General features: G+C 54.3%; 1 protein-coding gene across 1 annotated transcript in view; it reads right to left on the reverse strand.

The window, feature by feature from the left end:
- Positions 1 to 19,973, reverse strand: part of LOC133357819 (lipopolysaccharide-binding protein-like) — a 27,893-nt gene extending 7,920 nt beyond the window's left edge. Inside the window, 3 exon segments of the mRNA XM_061575960.1 lie at positions 1,807 to 1,894; positions 18,770 to 18,903; positions 19,963 to 19,973. Of these exon segments, the coding sequence (XP_061431944.1) occupies positions 1,807 to 1,894; positions 18,770 to 18,903; positions 19,963 to 19,973 (233 nt within the window).
- Positions 19,974 to 20,740: the final 767 nt, after the last annotated feature.

Below are 20,740 nucleotides of genomic sequence, written 5' to 3' on the forward strand. Positions count from 1 at the left end.
GGCTCACACATCTCTGGGGGGGGGCACCACTCATCTCCTGGGGGGGGGGCATCACGCATCTCCTGGGGGGGGGGCACCATCATCCCTGAGGGGGGGGGCATCACGCATCTCCTGGGGGGGGGCACCACGCACCCTGGGGGGGGCACCACGCATCTCCTGGGGGGGGGGCACCACTCATCCCTGGGGGGGGGCACCACTCATCTCCTGGGGGGGGGCACTACGCATTCCCTGGGGGGGGGCACCACGCATCTCCTGGGGGGGGGCACCACGCATCTCCTGGGGTGGGGGGCATCACGCATCTCCTGGGGTGGGGCACCACGCATCCCCTGGGGGGGGCACCACGCATCCCACCTGGGGGGGGGGCATCACGCATCTCCTGGGGGGGGGGACACCACGCATCCCACTGGGGGGGGGGGCCTCACGCATCTCCTGGGGGGGGGGGCAACACGCATCCCCTGGGGGGGGTGGCACCACGCACCCCTGGGGGGGGAGCATCAGCGCATCTCCTGGGGGGGGCACCACGCATCCCCTGGGGGGGGGGCACCACGCATCCCTGGGGGGGGGGCACCACGCATCCCTGGGGGGGGGGCATCACGCATCTCCTGGGGGGGGCACCACGCATCCCCTGGGGGGGGGGCATCACGCATCCCCTGGGGGGGGGCACCACGCATCCCCTGGGGGGGGGCACCACGCATCCCCTGGGGGGGGGGGCACCACGCATCCCCTGGGGGGGGGGCACCACGCATCCCCTGGGGGGGGGGCACCACGCATCCCCTGGGGGGGGGGCATCACGCATCCCCTGGGGGGGGGGCATCACGCATCTCCTGGGGGGGGGCACCACGCATCCCCTGGGGGGGGGGCATCACGCATCTCCTGGGGGGGGGGGCATCACGCATCCCCTGGGGGGGGGGCATCACGCATCTCCTGGGGGGGGGCATCACGCATCTCCTGGGGGGGGGGGCACCACACCCCTGGGGGGGGGCACCACGCATCCCCTGGGGGGGGGGCATCACGCATCCCCTGGGGGGGGGGCATCACGCATCTCCTGGGGGGGGGCATCACGCATCTCCTGGGGGGGGGCACCACGCATCCCCTGGGGGGGCACCACGCATCCCTGGGGGGGGGGCACCACGCATCCCCTGGGGGGGCACCACGCATCCCCTGGGGGGGGGCACCACGCATCCCCTGGGGGGGGGGGCACACGCATCCCCTGGGGGGGGGGACACCACGCATCCCCTGGGGGGGGGGGCACCACGCAATCCCCTGGGGGGGGGCACCACGCATCCCCTGGGGGGGGGGGGCACCACGCATCTCCTGTGGTGCGTGGTGCCCTCTCTGGGGTGCGATACATGTGGCAGGTTTTTTTTGAAATAATAATCTAGACCAAATTAGCACGGGGCGCCGACTACTTTGTTTCATCAAACCCGAGTGTGCTTATTACATTGCACATGGTTGTAACCACTGACCGCTGGTAGTGCCGTGAACAAGAAATTTGCAGGGGCTGCGCCTTTAACTTTGCATCATTTGCACCACGACTCAATCACCCCTCCTCCTCCCCCCGACGTGTGCCGCACAGCGCGCACCGTACTGCAACATACCGCATGCACTGCACCGTACCACACCATACCACACCGTACCACACCGTACCACACCATACCACACCGTACCACACCGTACCACACCGTACCACACCATACCACACCGTACCACACCATACCACACCGTACCACACCGTACCACACCATACCACACCATACCACACCGTACCCGACACGTACCGCACGTAACGCACGCGTGCGGGCCCGCCTGGCCGCCCGGCCGGTCTTGTCCACGTGTCCCAGGATGCTCACCAGCAGGATCTTCAGAGCCAGGACCGCGATTGTGATGGTGAGGCCTGAACCGTCCGGAGGAGGGACCGGGGGGCGGGGGTGTGCAGGGCAAAGGGGCTCCGCGGTGAGTGCGGCAGAGGGCAGTGGCAGCAGCACGCGAGAGGAAACCCTTCAGACCAAAACAATAACAACAGGGGCCCCGTAGATTAGAAACAAATCAAGTCCAAGCTGGACGATGCTACTGCTGTCGATGTGGGGGCGCCGCGGTGGCTGGGAGATGTTGACTACCTCGCCTGGTGTGCAGGAGGACGTGGGTTCGATCCCGACCTTGACGCCTGCTGCTGTATATTTGGAGTTTGCGTCTCTCTCTCTCTCATCATCATCATCACGGTGGCTAGGAGATGTTAACTACCTCGCCCGGTATGCAGTGGCGTGGTGGTGGTGGTGGCGGTGGGGGTGGTGGTGGTGGGGGTGATGGTGGGGGTGGTGGCGGTAGCGGTGGTGGTGGTAGCAATGACGGTGGTGGTGGTAGTGGTGACGGTGGTGGCGGTGGTGGCAGTGGTGGTGGCGACGGCTGCAGTGGAGGTGGCCGGTGATGGTGGCGGTGGTGGTGGTGATGGTGGCGTTGATGGTTGTGATGGTGGCGGTGGTGGTGATGGTGGCGGTGATGGTGGTGGTGGTGGCGGTGTGGTGATGGTGGCGGTGGTGGTGGTGGCGTTGATGGTTGTGGTGGTGGCGGTGGCTCTGCTGCACGTGGCTGTCTGTAATCCACTGATGCTGTGGAAGCAGCAGCAGCGGCAGCGAGGGTTGGTGGGTCACCGCACAGATATATCCATCTGTCCCAGCATCATGGATGGGTTTTCTCCGGGTGCACCGGTTTCTTCCCACATGAAATCACTCGTCGTTAATTGGGCCAATAACACCTTAATATATAGTGGACCGCAGAGCTCAGGCAATTGTTGGTAGTCCCAACAACATTTTTTTATTTTACCAGGTAAGGCCCACTGAGCTATGTAGCTCTTTTTCAGAAGCGACCTGGCCACAAACGATGGCTCAACCAAATTGGCCTCATCATCATGTGGACATTTATAGCAGTAGTCAAATACTTTAAACGCGTGACGTAGATTCTAAATGTGGAGAAAACAACCGCAGGATCCGGAGAAAAATCCACGCGACCACGGGGAGAGAGACACCACAAACTCCAAATACACAACAGCAGGCGTCAGGGTTGGGATCCAACCCACGACCTCCTGTAAACCAGGCGAGGCAGTCAACATCTCCTAGCCACCGTGATGATGAGAGAGACACGCAAACTCCAAATGTACAGCAGCAGGCGTCAGAGTCCGGATCGAACCCACGACCTCCTGCATACCAGGCGAAGTAGTCAACATCTCATAGCCACTGCGGGCACCCTCTCGCCACCCAACTTCACCACGCTGGTCCTCCTGCGGGCTGCTGTTCACGGGAGCGTTCACGAGGGGGATGCGGGCAGTCGGGTGGGCGTGGGGGGGGCTGCCAAAAATAATATCTGCTTAGGCCCCCCCCCCCTCCACAATCCGCCAGCGCCGCCACTGCCGTGGTGAAGCGGTGCAGCAAGGTGAGCAGCGTGGGGCTTCAAGTGGCTCTGGCAGGCTCAGCATTCCACGTGTCCCCGAGGGCGTTATTGATAATTAACCTTGCTTCGCAGTGCCAACAGTCAACACAAACAGCCTGCTCGCCCTCTCCCCGAACAGCTGCTGCCACTGCACACAGCTACCCGGCAGCGGTAGCGGCTCTAACGCGCCAGAGCCAGGCGGGTGATGTAATCGACCCACACGGTGGCCAGGAGATGTTGACTACCTCGCCTGGTAGGCAGGAGGTCGTGGGTTGGATCCCGTCCCTGACGCCTGCTGTATATTTTGAGTTTGCGTGTCTCTCTCTCATCATCATCACAGTGGCTTTGAGATGTTGACTACCTCGCCTGGTAGGCAGGAGGTCGTGAGTTGGATCCCGTCCCTGACGCCTGCTGTATATTTTGAGTTTGCGTGTCTCTCTCTCATCATCATCACAGTGGCTTTGAGATGTTGATTACCTCGCCTGGTAGGCAGGAGGTCGTGGGTGGATCCCGTCCCTGGCGACGCCTGCTGCTGTGTATTTGGAGTCTGCGTCTCTTTCTCTCTCATCATCATCACAGTGGCTAAGAGATGTTGACTACCTCGCCTGGTATGCAGGAGGTCGTGGGTTGCATCCCGACCATGACGCCTGCTGCTGCTGTATATTTGGAGGCTATGTCTCTTTCTCTCATCATCATCACAGTGGCTAGGAGATGTGAACTCCCTCGCCTGGTATACAGGAGGTAGTGGGTTCGATCCCGACCCTGCCGACGCCTCCTGCTGCTGTATATTTTGAGTCCGCGTGTCTCTCTCCCCGTGGTCGCGTGGATCTTTCTCCCGGTCCCTCCGGGTTTTCCCCTCCACTTTAAGAATCAACGTCACGCGTTTAGAGAGTTTGGCTGCTATACATTTCCACATGACGAGGGCGACGATGATGATGATGATAATCCACTTCGTTGAGCTACCATTAGCGATGGCCAGGTAGCTTCTGCTAAGAAAAGAGCTCTCTGGCTCAGTGGGGCCTATCAGGTAAAATAAGAACACGTGCTCAGTTTATTTCGAAAGGAAGAGCGTTCCAGACGGCCCCGTTGTTGTGTTGTTGTTCATTAGAAAGGTTGTTGGGTTAGATCGCGTAACGTGTGAGTGTGTCGTGACCCTCCACCACCCGACACAGTCGGTGAGGTTTGTCACGTGAAACACATTCCTGCGGAGGGAGCTGGTAGGAGCGTCGGGTTGCTCGGTCAATGGCCTGCAGGGTCAACGGCGGCGTGGTGTATTCCGCAAATATGGCCGACTGTGAGGGCAGGCACAATCCGGCGTGAGTAGGTTAAACGTTGAGTTTTATAAGGGCACCACAGGGTGACCAACCCCTCCCCACCCAGCCCCTCCCCACCCACCCCTCCCTACCCAGCCCCTCCCTCCCCACCCAGCCCCTCCCTGCACGACGGACGGACGGACACAATAATCCCCTATGGGCTGGTGTAACCAGGAGGTTCCAACCAGTACAACGCGCCAATGAGTGACCACTTGAGCCCACCGCTGTGTTGGAGAGTCAACCCGCAACATTTACAATTCGATTGCCTCTCCAACACACCGGTGGGCTCAAGTGGTCACTAATTTCCGCGTTGTATACGTGACAAACCTCACAGGCTGTGTCGGATGGTGGATGCATCACGACACATTGACACTTTACGCGATCTCACCCAAAAAAACCTTTATTACGAATAATATTGGCCGCGCAAGCTTGCTACGGCGTTAAACCGTGCCGCCGCCGCCGCCGCTGCTGTTGTTGTTTGCGAGAGCGCCTCTCGTCTCCTCGTGTCGACATTATTTGTAACGTTTCTCTGCTCAATTCTGCTCCCTTCTTTCTTCCATCGGTCGTCGGCTGTGGTAATTGCTAAAATAAATCTGAGAAAGCCTCCTAATTGTGCGTCGCTGACGGCTGAGCACAAGCTGTCAATTAATTAATCCCGGCGTCCCGATTAATTTGTCCTGTCACGAATGTGGCTTCACGTGGGGGGGGGGGGGGGGGGGTGGCGCGTCTGTGTTTCTCCCCCTCCAATTGTTGGTGTGCGCGTGTTAATTTTAAAAATGTGTCACCAGAGAGTTAATGACGTCCCCCGTGACTCGTAACGCTAGGAACGCGACTGCGTCATTCGTAATTGCTAAAGTATAACAAAAAATAGAGATTTTTATTTCATATTTTACAACTGGCTTTAAAGCCACCCCTCTCTAAGCCGTCACACGTGCTGCGTTTTTGTTTAATGCTTCCATTGTAATCGTCGTCGTCGTCACCGTAATCATCATCGCAGTCATTTTGCCGTGGTCCATCCACTGCTGGATGAAGGCCTCTCCTCTCTCCCCAAGGCTGCAATACCCACCGCACCTCCGACGGTTGACTACGTACGGTGCGAAAGAAGTTCAACACACACACTGCACATCGACTAACACTGCCCATAGACTCAACACCGCACCTGCGATTAGCACGGTTGGCTACGTACGGTGCGAAGGAAGTCCAACACACACACTGCACACAGACTAACACTGCCCATACTCAACACCGCACCTGCGATTAGCACGGTTGGCTACGTACGGTGCGAAGGAAGTCCAACACACATGCTGCCGCTCCCTCTCACGATCCTGCGATGCAACCAGAAATCCATGCAGCTGCCTACCTCCTGCCTACCTCCTGCCTACCTCCTGCCTACCGGCTGCCTACCTGCAACGTGGACCAAAGTCATCGCTGCATCTCCACAAAACGAGCTCACATCCGCTGGCTCGCCTCTCTGCCACGGCTGTCGTGGCGCGCTGGCCACGTGTCCCTACCGGACGACATCTGTGAAAAAGAGCTTCGTAGCTCATCGGATTTCTCCAGGATAAGTAAACATTCTGATCATTATTGACCCATAGAGACCGATAAAGATTCATCGAGACCAATAGAGATCCATAGAGAAGCGTTGAGATCCATCGAGACCCAAAAATGTCCATGGAGACCCACAGAGACCGATAGACACCCATGGAGTTCTGTAGAGACCCACCGAGATCCATCGAGACCCGTATAGAGACCAATAGAGATACATATACATTAATGGACGATACGATTATCGTGACGATTATCTGAACCGGTCCTGGGCCTCCCCTTGTTCGACTCAGCCTCTAATGAGTACCTAGTGCGATATGTAAACATCGCCACTGGGGAGACAAAGGCGGCCGGGCGTGGTGTTTGCCCACCCACCCCCTCGTGTGTCGTGCCGGCCTTTATAGGTGCTCGCTAACAGCACTTGCCCCTACAGTCTGTTAAGGCTACACGGGGGGATCTTTGTGTGTTTTTAAACACAGAGACACAATAGGCGACGTTTCGGACAAGGCTGCGCGTCTTAATGACACGTGCGGGCGGAGCCGTTCTGAGTCTCTAGGACGGTGCAACAATGTTAACGCACAGGTGGGGAGGGGGGTGAGTTTGTGTGAGGTCGCGCAAATATAAATGTGTCGTTGAACCCGCCACCACCCGACACAGCCGCTGAGTAAAGGAGTGTCACTGAAGCACACAACGAGGAGGACACACCGTGCGTGTGTGTTGCAGTGGATATACAGCGGGCGTCAGTCGGGCTGGGGATGGAACCCACGACTTCGACTCGAGGTAGTTCGCATCTCGCCACCTTGGGGCCGTCCATAAATGACGTCACGCGATTTTGGACAATTTTTTACCCCCCCCCCCCTCTTCGTCACACGGCGTCACAAAAAGTCACACCCCCCCCCTCAAATATGACGTCACAAAGCTCTGCCCCCCCCCCCCCCAAAAAATCGCTTTAAACTATTGTCATTGTAGTGCGTATTTAATATGGCGCTGCACTCTGATGTTGTAGGAGAAAACATTTATTAAAAAGTCTATTTAATTAAGTAGAACGTGTTGTCTATATTTATTTCTCAACCCCCCCCCCCTCGTAACACATTGTCACACATGTCTAACCCCCCCCCCAGGTGCGTGACGTCATTTATGGAGAACAAACAACGCGGCCTGAGATCTTCCCTCTCCCTCCTCTCGTCTCGTTCAGGACCTCTCCATCTCTCTCTCAGGCAGCAACAACAACAACAACACCAACAACAACACCACCAACAACAACAACAACACCACCAACAACAACACCAACAACAACAACACCAACAACAACAACACCAACAACAACAACAACAACAACACACCACCAACAACAACACCAACACCACCAACAACAACACCAACAACAACCACCACCAACAACAACACCACCAACAACAACACCAACAACAACACCACCAACAACAACACCAACAACAACACCAACAACACAACACCAACACCAACAACAACACCAACACCAACAACAACACCAACAACAACACCAACACCACAACAACACCAACACCAACAACAACACCAACAACAACACCAACACCAACAACCAACACCAACCAACAACAACACACACACCAACAACAACACCAACAACAACACCACCAACACCAACACCAACAACACCAACACAACACACCAACAGCACCAACAACAACACCAACAACAACAACACCAACAACACCAACAACAACACCAACAACAACAACACCAACAACACCAACAACAACACCAACAACAACAACACCAACAACACCAACAACACCAACAACAACACCAACACCAACAACACCAACAACACCACCAACAACAACACCAACAACAACAACACCAACAACAACACCAACAACACCAAAAACAACAACACCAACAACACCAACAACAACACCAACAACAACAACACCAACAACACCAACAACAACAACACCAACAACACCAACAACACCAACAACAACACCAACAACACCAACAACAACACCAACAACAACACCAACAACACCAACAACACCAACAACAACACCAACAACAACACCAACAACACCAACACCAACAACACCAACAACAACACCAACAACAACACCAACAACACCAACACCAACAACAACACCAACAACACCAACAACACCTACACCAACAACACCAACAACACACCAACAACACCAACAACACCAACACCAACGACACCAACAACACCACCAACAATAACACCAACAACAACACCAACAACACCAACAACAACAACACCAACAACATCAACAACACCAACAACAACACCAACAACAACACCAACAACACCACCAACAATAACACCAACAACAACACCAACAACAACACCACCAACAACACCAACAACGCGTGAGCTGCCCCGTGATTGTGTCGATGCCAGCGCAGAGCGTGGGCACGATGTGTCACGCACGAGGCAGTCGTGATGCACTCGACGGCAGGAGGAGGGAGGGAGGGGGGTGGCCAACGTCACACGCGAAGTTGGTGGTCTTTGTGACGTCACCCGCCGGAAATGACTCCACGCATCGCCAGCAGCGGCGCCAGTGACGTGCCAGATTTAGGCGAGTAATGAAGGGGTCTACAAACATTACATTGGTGACACACACACACAGAGAGATAGTAACAGGCACGCGCTTATTGCCCTGCACGCTCCATCCAGTGTCTGAGGGGTTGCGCAATCAGAGGGGAGGCTGAGCTCGTCGCTGCCTCACCTCTCGTCTCTCCCTGCATTTGCAGCGGAGCTCCGCAGATTTGGCGATTTTGACTATAAAAATAATTGGAATCGTACAGAAATTACATTTATAACATAGATCAGTGGAAACATCTTAATTTTTATTTTATTAGCCCAAAATCTGATTAAACAACTCGATAAGCCATGCATCATTATCATCATAATCCAGAAAACGCTGCCCACAATTTATACCGCAACAGGGAGTTGCGGAGATTTTAAAATATAAATAAATATATCGGAAAATCGGAAGTGACGTCCACGTGCCCGTGATTTTTCCCGCCAAAAGTGACGACCGTGTGGGAGGGGGGGGCGCGCGTGACGTCACTATAGTTAGCGCGATGACGCGGTAGATTTTTTTATAAATTGGTCTCGCGTATGGGGCCGTCCATAAATGACGTCACGCACCCAGGGGAAGGGAGGTCAGACCTTTGTGACGACGTGTGACGAGGGGGGGGGGGTCAAAATTCGTCCAAAATCGCGTGACGTCATTTATGGACGGCCCCTATGTGCAGGATGTACGTTGAACTTCTTTCGCACCGTACGTAGCGAACCGTGCTAATCGGAGGTCTGCGGGAAGAACAACACACACCACACACTGGACATTATATATTTATATATTTTCATTTCACGCACGCCGATTTCCCCTGTGACCCCCCCCCCCCTTGAGCTACTTAGCACCATTCGCTTTTGTCTTATTTTCTGTCTTCCCCGGTGCCCGAGTGGTGCGTGCGGAGTCGCTGGCAAAGCTTCCGCTGCAATCGGTCCGCTTCAATGTCCGCGCGTCGAACTCGGCATCAGCGGCAGATGGGATGTTGCCTTTCACCAATGGATCCGGCGGTCTCATGATGGATATCCACACACACACACGTCACCCTCGACCCACGCACACACACGAAGACAAAGATCCCCCGTGTAGCCTGAACAGTCTGTTAGGGCAAGTGCTGTTAGCGAGCAGCGCCTACGAAAGCCACAACGGAACACAAATGGGGTGGGTGGCTGGCACCACGCCCGGCCGCCTTTGTCTCCCGCGGTGGCGATGTTTACCGCACACCGCGCCAGCTACTCATTTGACACTGAGTCCACCTAGTGGGGGGGGGGGGGGGGTTCGGATAATCGTCGCTGGTGTTGGTGACCGTGAGGGGGAGTCGAACCTGAGTGGCCGGGTTCGTCGTGGTGTCCGCACGCCAACAGGCACCACCCCTCGCCGCACAACTCCGCGCGTGCACGCACAGGCACACACACACACAGATACACACACAGACACACACACAGACACACACAGACACAACAACAACAACAACCGCCATTCGCCACTAAGTGGCGGTGACGTCACCACGATGCTTGTGCCAGGCCAAGTGCACCTTGAGGCCACGTGAAGTGTCGAAAGCCCGCTGGCAGGAGGTCACGGGGCAGACCCAGGTGCCACTGGTCGACTGACCGAGATGACCGAGATGACTGGCTGATGCACCACCTGTGCCCCCTACTGTGCCAACTTGCTGTGCTTTAGCCACCCGGCGCTCCGCTCGTTGTTGTGAGCGTCGCTCCTCCGCCCTCCGTTGTTGTTGGACACACACACAGACACACACACACAGACACACACACACAGACACACACACACAGACACACACACATACAGACACACACACACAGACACAAACACACCGGGGAAATAGAAGAAGCAGCAGCCACTGGGAGACACGGAGACATGTGGTGCGTGCTACCTCCGGCACGCAGGAACTGAGATGTAATCGCGACGGCCTGGAGTATAAATCTTGCTCTCTGCACGGAGCTCTGGGCGCCAGATGTGAGCGCAGCATGGGCAGGGTTTGCGCCTGGCTGCTGGGCTATCACACACACACACAGACACACACACAGACACACACACACAGACACACACACAGACACACACACACACAGCCATACACACAGACACACACACACAACAACAACAACAACCGCCATTCGCCACTAAGTGGCGGTGACGTCACCACAATGCTTGTGCCAGGCCAAGTGCACCTTGAGGCCACGTGAAGTGTCGAAAGCCCGCTGGCAGGAGGTCACGGGGCAGACCCAGCAGGTGCCACGGGTCGACTGACCGAGATGACCGAGATGACTGGCTGATGCACCACCTGTGCCCCCTACTGTGCCAACTTGCTGTGCTTTAGCCACCCGGCGCTCCGCTCGTTGTTGTGAGCGTCGCTCCTCCGCCCTCCGTTGTTGTTGGAGGGCGACTGCCTCCAACTGCCCAGTAGCGTCCTTCACGAGCCTCCTCCACTGAGGCCGATCTTGACACCGCTGGTACCAGTCATCGGCAAGTCCACTCAGCTCCACGTCCTCCTGTACCACATCACTCCATCTCTTCTCCAGCCCGTGCCGCGCCCGTCTAGCCCCCTCGATCCGGCCGAACAAAAGCTGTTTAGGCATGCGGTGGCTGGGCATGCGGGCTACATGACCCAGCCAACGCAGCCTTGCCTGCCGGAGGAGCTCACTGATGGGACTTTGCCCAGATCTTTCAAGGATTTGTGAGCTCCTCACACAATCCAGCCTGGTTAAACCCAGGATGGATCGTAGGCAGGCCAGCCTAAATGTTTCCAACCGGCGAAGATGCTCCACCAGGGGGGTCCACGTCTCGCAAGCGTAGAGAAGGGAGGGAATGACCGTGGCCGAGAAGACCTGAAGCTTCGTGCGGAGCGACAGACCAGGTAGCTTCCACACAGCGTTACGCAACCGATGAAAAGATATTGCCGCTCGACTGATTCGGAGTGAGACCTCTGCTGATAGACTGGAGCCGGTCATAAGCACACTGCCCAGGTATGGGAAACTCTCCACTCTCTCCACAACTGCCCCATCACCAATTGGGAGTTGTGGGGGTGGAGTGTCCGATGGTACAAAATACCCAGGCAGGTGCTTAGTTTTGGTGGGGCTGATGGTAAGGCCCCACCTCTTAGTGGCACGCTCCAGTCTCAGCAGCAGCGTCTCCAACTCCTCTTCTGAATGAGCAGGTATTACCAAATCATCGGCATACATAACATGGTTGACCAATAGGGAGCCATCCCTTGATCGCACCCGGGCGTCGATCAGCCTCCCATTATATCTGTACCAAATGGAAATTCCCCCGGTACAGCTATTGAAGGCTTCACGAACTACGCGGTCAAAATAGATGTTAAATAATGTGGGAGCCAGAGGACATCCCTGTCGCACCCCAAGGTGTACAGGGAAAGGCTCCGACTCCCGGCCACGTAGTTTTACCCGGGCCCGCTCACCATCATGAAGGTCCTTAATGATCGTGAGCAGAGGGTCAGGGACTCCGAAAGCACGAAGAACAACCCAGAGCCCAGTCCTACTGATGGTATCATAGGCCTTGACCAGGTCAATAAAGCAGAGATGTAGGTCTTTTTGGAATTCCCTACACCTCTGCTGTAGCAGACGGACAGAAAATATGGCACACACAGACACACAGACACACAGAGACACACACACACAGATACACACACAGAGACCCGTCGTGAACTGCCTCGCCTCGTGTACAGGAGGTCGTGGGTTCGATCCCGACCCTGACGCCTGCTGCTGCTGTATATTTGGAGTCTGCGTGTCTCTCTCTCTCCACGTGGTCGCGTGGATTTTTCTCCGGGTCTTCTCTCTACATTTATAGATACGCTTTTAGAGTATTTGGCTGCTTCTTCTTGATTCTTTCGGTAAAGTCATGTAGAAGGGAAGTAATAAAATAATAAAAAGAAAACATAATAAAATAATTCTCACGACGTTTCGGCGCTGTCTCCCCGACAGACCTGGTCTTCACCTGAGGACGGCTGCTTGCGTTGTGACCGAAACGTCGTGAGAATTATTTTATTATGTTTTTATTTTTTTTATTTTATTACTTCCTTTCTACGTGACTTTACCGAAAGAACCAAGAAGATGAATCCCTGCAGTCACGAAAGCTTTAAATCGAAATTTATTTGGCTGCTATACATTTCCACATGAAGAGCCACTTCGTTGAGCTATCGTTTGTGGCCAGGTCGCTTCTGAAAAAGAGCTACACAGCTCAGGGGGCCTGACCTGGCAAAATAAAAGTGGTCGTGTTTTTTGTAGGTGTTGTTTTTTTACTTATTTTGCCCCCTACGTAGCCAACCGTGCTAGTCGGAGGTAGATGCGGTGGGAAGGACAACAAACCAAAGACAAAACTGAGTTCTAAACAAACGAGTTCGTTAATCTCGATGATGATGATGTAAAAGTGCATCATCATCGCTCCCCAGGGGCTTCCTAATATCGGAAGGCAGAGCGCGTTCCCAGACGGCCGCAGGAAGCGGCATCTGAGTTCGCCACGTAGTGACGACGACGACAACAATGATGATGACGACAATGATGATGACGATGATGATGACGATGATGACGACAATGATGATGATGATGATGACGACAATGATGATGACGATGATGATGATGATGACGATGATGACGACAATGATGACAATGATGATGATGATGACGACGATGATGACAACAATGATGATGACGACAATGATGATGATGATGACGACGATGATGACGACAATGATGATGACAATGATGATGACGATGATGATGACGACGACGACTATAACGACGACGATGATGACAATGACGACGATGATGACGATGATGACGACGATGATGATGATGATGACGACGATGACAACAATGATGATGACGATGATGATGACGACGACGACGATAACGACGACGATGATGACAATGATGACAATGACGACGATGATGACGACGACAATTATGATGATGATGATGACGACGATGATGACAACAATGATGATGACGATGATGATGACGACGACGACTATAACGACGACGATGATGACAATGATGACAATGACGACGATGATGACGATGATGACGACGACAATGATGATGATGATGACGACGACAATGATGATGACGATGATGACGATGATGACGACGATGATGACAACAATGATGATGACGATGATGATGACGACGACGACGACGATAACGACGAAGATGATGACAATGATGACAATGACGACGATGATGACGATGATGACGACGACAATGATGATGATGATGACGACGATGATGACAACAATAATGATGACGATGATGATGACGACGACGACGATAACGACGACGATGATGACAATGATGACAATGACGACGATGATGACGATGATGACGACGACAATGATGATGATGATGACGACGATGATGACAACAATGATGATGACAATGATGATGACGACGACGACGATAACGACGACGATGATGACAACGACGACGATGATGCTGACGACGACAATGATGATGATGATGACGTCAATAATGACGCCGATGATGATGATGACACCGATGATGATGATGACGCCGACGATGATGCGGTGACCACCGTCTTTGTTTCGATGTCTGAGCCAGAAGCCGCCGCCGCCGCTGCTGCAGCTGCGAGGATGACCACCGGAGGAGCTGACGTGGTGGGGGTTGATGCGCCTTGACTGAGAGGGGCGGGGGGGGTGTCAGGGGAACTCTTGCTGATTACAATATTCTGGGGGGCCCCTCCACCCCCTCACAACTCCCACGGACCCCCCCCCGCCTGCAATCTCCAAACTTGCCGGTCCCAACCGTGATGTGTATCTCTGTGATTCTACGGGTCTCTATGTGAGTCTACGGGTCTCTGTGTGAGTCTATGGGCCTCTGTGTGAGTCTACGGGTCTCTGTGTGAGTCTACGGGTCTCTGTGTGAGTCTACGAGTCTCTGTGTGAGTCTACGGGTCTCTATGTGAGTCTACGGGTCTCTATGTGAGTCTACGGGTCTCTATGTGAGTCTATGGGTCTCTGTGTGAGTCTACGGGTCTCTATGTGAGTCTACGGGTCTCTATGTAAGTCTACGGGTCTCTATGTGAGTCTACGGGTCTCTGTGTGAGTCTATAGGTCTCTATGTGAGGCTACGGGTCTCTGTGTGAGTCTATGGGTCTCTGTGTGAGTCTATGGGTCTCTGTGTAGTATATAGGTCTCTGTGTAGTCTATGGGTCTCTGCGTCATCTATGGGTATCTGTGTGTGTCTGTGGGTCTCTGTGGAGTCTATAGGTCTCTGTGTAGTCTATGTGTCTCTGCGTCATCTATGGGTCTCTGTGTGTGTCTGTGGGTCTCTGTGTAGTCTACGGGTCTCTGTGTCATCTATGGGTCTCTGTGTGTGTCTGTGGGTCTCTGTGTAGTCTACGGGTCTGTGTCATCTATGGGTCCCTGTGTAGCATATAGGTCTCTGTGTAGTCTATGGGTCTCTGTGTCATCTATGGGTCTCTGTGTAGCATATAGGTCTCTGTGTAGTCTATGAGTGTCTGCGTTATCTATGGGTCTCTGTGTGTGTCTGTGGGTCTCTGTGTAGTCTACGGGTCTCTGTGTCATCTACGGGTCCCTGTGTAGCAATGGCAACGGTTTGAAATTCTGACCAGCTCCGCTCCTGGATTCCGTGGGCGGTTGTTACTTCGTGGGTTCTCTTCAAAGGAGCCGCTCCGGTTCCTGCAATTTCGCTTGTCCACGTCTTGTTCCTTTTTTTCGTAGCCGCTAACCGCCCCCCCTCCCCCACCCCCCATTGCTCTTCTCCACGAGGTCGACATGACACCGACACGCGCCGCGTGCGGTGCCGCTCGCCCGACGCGCGCGAAGCCAGCGGGGGCATACTTGTGGCCGGCCGTGAATTGTTCGGAGATCTTTTGAAATCCTCCAGACTGGGGGCGGGGAGTCACTGTTGAGAGGGGCGGGGTGGGGTGGGTGGGGTGGGTGGTGCGGATGGGTGGTGTGGGTGGGGTGGGGTGGATAGGGTGGGTGTGGTGGGTGGGGTGCGGTGGTGGGGTGTATGTGGTGGGTGGTGTGGGTGGTGTGGGTGGGGTGGGTGGGGTGGTGGGTGGTGTGGATGGGTGGTGTGGATGGTGTGGGTGGGATGAGTAGTGTGGGTGGGGTGGGTGGGGTGGTGGTTGGGGTGGGTGGTGTGGGGTGGGTGGTGAGGGTGGTGTGGGTGGTGTGGGTGTTGTGGGGTGGGTGGTGTGGATGATGTGGGTGGGGTGATGGGTAGGGTGGGGTGAGTAGTGTGGGTGGGGTGGTGGGGGTGGTGGGGGTGGTGGGGGTAGTGGGGGTGGTGGGTGGGGTATGGTCAGGGACGGATTAAGATGTTGTAGTCCCCAGGGCTACAGGTACTAGTGAGGCCCCACCAGTAACATTTTCAAAGGAAAACAAAGTGAAAGAAAAATAAACACATATGTTTTACGAGGCTAACAACAAATAGAATTCAGCATCCACAAATGAAACAACTTTTCACTTCGTCTCTGGAGGCCCCTGGGCTGCAGCCCATAAAGCCCCCACGCCTTGAACCGGCCCGGGGTGTGATTGGTCGGCGTGGATTGGTGGGGTGTGGTGGGTGGGTGTGGTGGGTGTTGGGTGTGGTGGGTGTGGTGAGTGGGTGTGGTGGGTGGGGTGGTGGGTGGGTGTGGTGGATGGGGTGGTGGGTTGGGGGTGGTGAGTGGGTGTGGTGGGTGGGGGTGGTGGGTGTGGTGGGTGGGTGGCGAGTGGATGTGGTGGGTGGGTGTGTTGGGTGGGTGTGGTGGATGTGGATGTGGTGAGTGGGTGTGGTGAGTGGGTGTGGTGGATGGGGTGTGATTGGTGAGGTGTGGTGGGTGGGGTGGGTGGGTGGTGAGTGGGTGGGTGTGATTGGTGGGGTGGATGGGTGGGTGTGGTGGGCGGGGGGTGGTGGGTGTGGTGGGTGTGGGGGGTGGTGGGTGGGGTGGATGGGGTGTGATTGGTGGGGTGGATGGGTGGGTGTGGTGGTGTGGTAAGTGGGTGTGGTGGGTGTGGGTGGGTGGTGAGTGTGGTGGGTGTGGTGGGTGTGGGGGGTGGTGGGTGGGGTGGATGGGGTGTGATTGGTGGGGTGGATGGGGTGGGTGTGGTGGGTGTGGGTGGGTGTGTGGGGGGTGGGGTTGTAGGTGGGGTGTGGTAGGTGCGGGGTGGTGGGGTGGGGGGGATGCCTGATTTTGAAGAACGCTTGACGCTCGACTGACGTTCGGATTGGATGTATTCTCATCCTTTGGGTTGATCCGACAGTCGTAGACACGGAGTTGAGTTTTATTAATCTCCGATTAACCTGAAAATCGAGAGCACATCGAGTTTTGTAAAGAATAAGAAAAATCGATTTTGATAATCAGCATGCTCATCATATATTATATTACCTTTATTGAGAATAAAGCATTGACATTTTTCATGCCGCTGTTTAAATTTCTTGACTTTTGGGTCATCCTGAAAGCACGCAAAGATAAAGATCCCCCGTGTAGCCCTAACAGACTGTTGGGGCAAGTGCTGTTAGCGAACACCTACTAAAGTCGGCACGGCACACGAGGGGGTGGGTGCCCTACACCACGCCCGGCCGCCTTTGTCTCCCGAGTGGCGATGTTTACACATAGCACCCAGTTAATCGTTTGAGGCTGAGTAGACCTAGGGAAGACCCTGCACCCGGTTCAGATAATCGTCCCTGGTGTTGGTGGCCGTGTGCGTGAATCGAACTCGGGTCGCCGGGTTCGTAGCGCAGCGTGGCGCTAACCGCTGCGCCACCGCTCCTCATTACGCACACACTGACACACACACTGAGACACTGACACACACACTGACACACTGACACGCACACTGACACACTGACACGCACACTGACACACTGACACACTGACACGCACACTGACACACGTGCGCGCGTATAATTAAGAAATAATTCCACTGAGTTTGGAGCCTAGAATGATGATGATGATGATGCAGCAGCTTCACTGGTCCCTACACGGCCTTAGAAGTGGCCAGGAATGGCCGTGGCGTAATTGAAGAGGCGACCAGAGGTGCCGTTCACCGCCGATGGCATCGTGGCATCGAGGGGGGGGGGCGGGATAAGGGGTGGGGGGCTCCCACACAACTGACGCACGCGAAGTAGGAATGGGCGATGTTCATTTTGCGGCTAATTAGCGCGTTCCTATTAATTTACAACGCTCCGTGATCAGAGAAGGGGACGGGAGTTTTCATTGATCTTCTGCTCACGCCATGAGGTCCTGACAGCTGTCCAACGTTCACTTCACCAAAACTCGCCCCAGTCCGTTGTTGTTGTTGCTGCTGCTGCTGCATTTACCCCACGCGTTCAGACCACGAAGCCAACACCGGGTGTATAACGATCTATCTCAACACCCGGTGTGTATATCTACACGGGATATCTCGCTCTCTGTGTCTCTCTGTCTCCTCCACAACACCGCGTTTCATTAACGCGGCGTTGAGGAGGAGCAAAGTGTCCAGAGCCTTCTGAGAGGACCCAAGGACCGATTCCATCATTCATCCCAAAAACTAAAAAAACCACCCACCCACCCACCCCCGTAGCCGACTCCGACACACGTCTTCTGGCTGTCAGCGGAGCTTCCAGACAGCGGCGGCCGTGATTAATTGCTGCCAATTGATATCTGCGTTCCGCTGCGTTTTAATAATGAATTTCCCGGCCTAACGACGTCTCCAGAGATCGCCGTCTGATTGCAAATGTCGGTGCGGTGGTGCGAATTACATCGCGCGGGTAATGGCAGGGGCTGTAACATATCACAACACGCGCCCTCTCTCTCTCTCTCTCTCCGATCGTGTTCTCCTGCTCTGCTTTCACGATGTCCGACGTTTCGCTCCACTGGCCAGGGTGACTCAGTGGCGACACGTGCGCCTCGCAGGCACGAAGGGCTCCTCCTGCTGTGAAGTTAAAATGTCCTCCGTCTTCTTGCGCGTTGAGTCGTCTGCGTTGGCTCGGGTCACGCTGCGCCACGTGTCCTGCAGCCACCGCATGTCCAGGCGGCTTCTGTTTGGCCGGATAGAGGCGGACGGGGGGGCAAACAGGCGCGGCACGGGCTCGAGAAGAGACGGAGCTGATGCGGTGCCGGGAGGACGTGGAGCCGAAGGGGAATTCGCAGACGAGCGGTAAGCAGCGGTGTCGAGATCGGCCTCTGTGGAGGAGGAGGAGGAGGAGGCTGGTGAAGGACGCTGCTGCTGCTGCTGGGGAGCTGGAGGCAGTCGTACTCGAGCAACTAAACCTGGGCAAAGTCTCGCAAGCAAGGGGCCACTTCCAATCCGCGTGGAGGCGAAGGACAAGACGGTAATTCATCTTATTGGTTCTTTCGGTAAAGTCACGTAGAAGGGAAGTAATAAAATAATAAAAATAAAACATAATAAAACAATTCTCACGACGTTTCGGCCACAACGTAAGCAGCCGTCGTGAGAATTGTTTTATAATGTTTTATTTTTATTATTTTATTACTTCCCTTCTACGTGACTTTACGGAAAGAACCAAGAAGATGAATCCCTGCAGTCACGAAAGCTTTAAATCGAAATTTAAAGATGGTAATTGGCCTGGAGTTGGAGTCTCGCAGCTGTCCGAAGTTTTAGAAAAAGGTGACCACTTCGCCTTGGTCCCGTGTGTTTGTTGAACTTCCTTTGCACCGTGCGTAGCCAACCGCGCGTATCGCAGGGTGCGGGGGCAGGACAACAAACTAAACACAACAACAACAACAGCAGCAGCAAGCAGTTCTAGAGAAATTAGTTTTCAATAGAGATTTAAACGTGCTTAGCTCCAGTGTCTTCATATTGCTGTTGTTGATGCTATTGTTGTTATTGCGATAATTGCAGCTGTTGCTTCTGCTGTTGGTATTATTGTTGTTGCTGTTCTTGTTGCTATTGATGGTCTTGTTTATATTGTTGCTGTTGCTATTGTTGCTAGTGTTGCTGCTGTTGTTCCGTGTGTGACGGTCAAGCGTTTTGCAAAGGCATCGTTGTCCACATAACCCCAGCATCTTTACGACCTATGGACGCGGGCCATCATTTGCTGGTGCCCTGTTGGACTTCATGTCAGTGACCTGCTTACCTTCCAAACATTTTGCACTGATGTCGTTTTATTATTTCAATCAATCAACCAAACGGTGGTTAGTACGGCGCCCTTCACGGTAGCATTGTCACAGAGCGCTTCACAGATGAACAAATTTAAAAACGTGAACATCGTGACATCAATTAAAATGTTAATTACGTCAACGCATTAAAAGTTAATGCACGTTAGTTGAACGTGTAACTTACTAATGCACGTTAGTTGAACGTGTAACTTACTCCCCCACCCCTACCGGGCATCTGTGAAACACAGCCCCAGTAAAGTCACGTAGAAGGGAAGTAATAAAATAATAAAAATAAAACATAATAAAATCATTCTCACGACGTTTCGGCCACAACGCAAGCAGCCGTCCTCAGGTGAAACCAGGTCTGTCGAGGCGACAGAAGATGAATCCCTGCAGTCACGAAAGCTTTAAATCGAAATTTTACAGCCCCAGTAGCTCATCGGATTCCTCCAGTCTAAGTGAACTAAAACAAAAGCATTGTTTTTATTTTGCCAGGTAAGCCCCAACTGAGCTATAAAACTATATGTTGTAGAAGCGACCTGGATATCACAAACGAAGTGGCTTATCGTCATCAGTGTGGACATCTATAGCAGGAGCGAAATAGTCTAAACGCGTGGTGATGTTGATTATAAATGTGGAGGGGAAAACCGGAGGACCCGGAGAAAAATTCACGTGACAACCGAGAGAGAGAGACACGCAAACTCCGCAAATACAGCAGCAGGCGTGAGGGTCGGGACCTCCTGTACACAAGGCAAG

The sequence above is a fragment of the Lethenteron reissneri genome, chromosome 60 (assembly GCF_015708825.2).
Source record: "Lethenteron reissneri isolate LAM-NWPU_2019-01 chromosome 60, ASM1570882v1, whole genome shotgun sequence".
NCBI lineage: Eukaryota > Metazoa > Chordata > Hyperoartia > Petromyzontiformes > Petromyzontidae > Lethenteron > Lethenteron reissneri.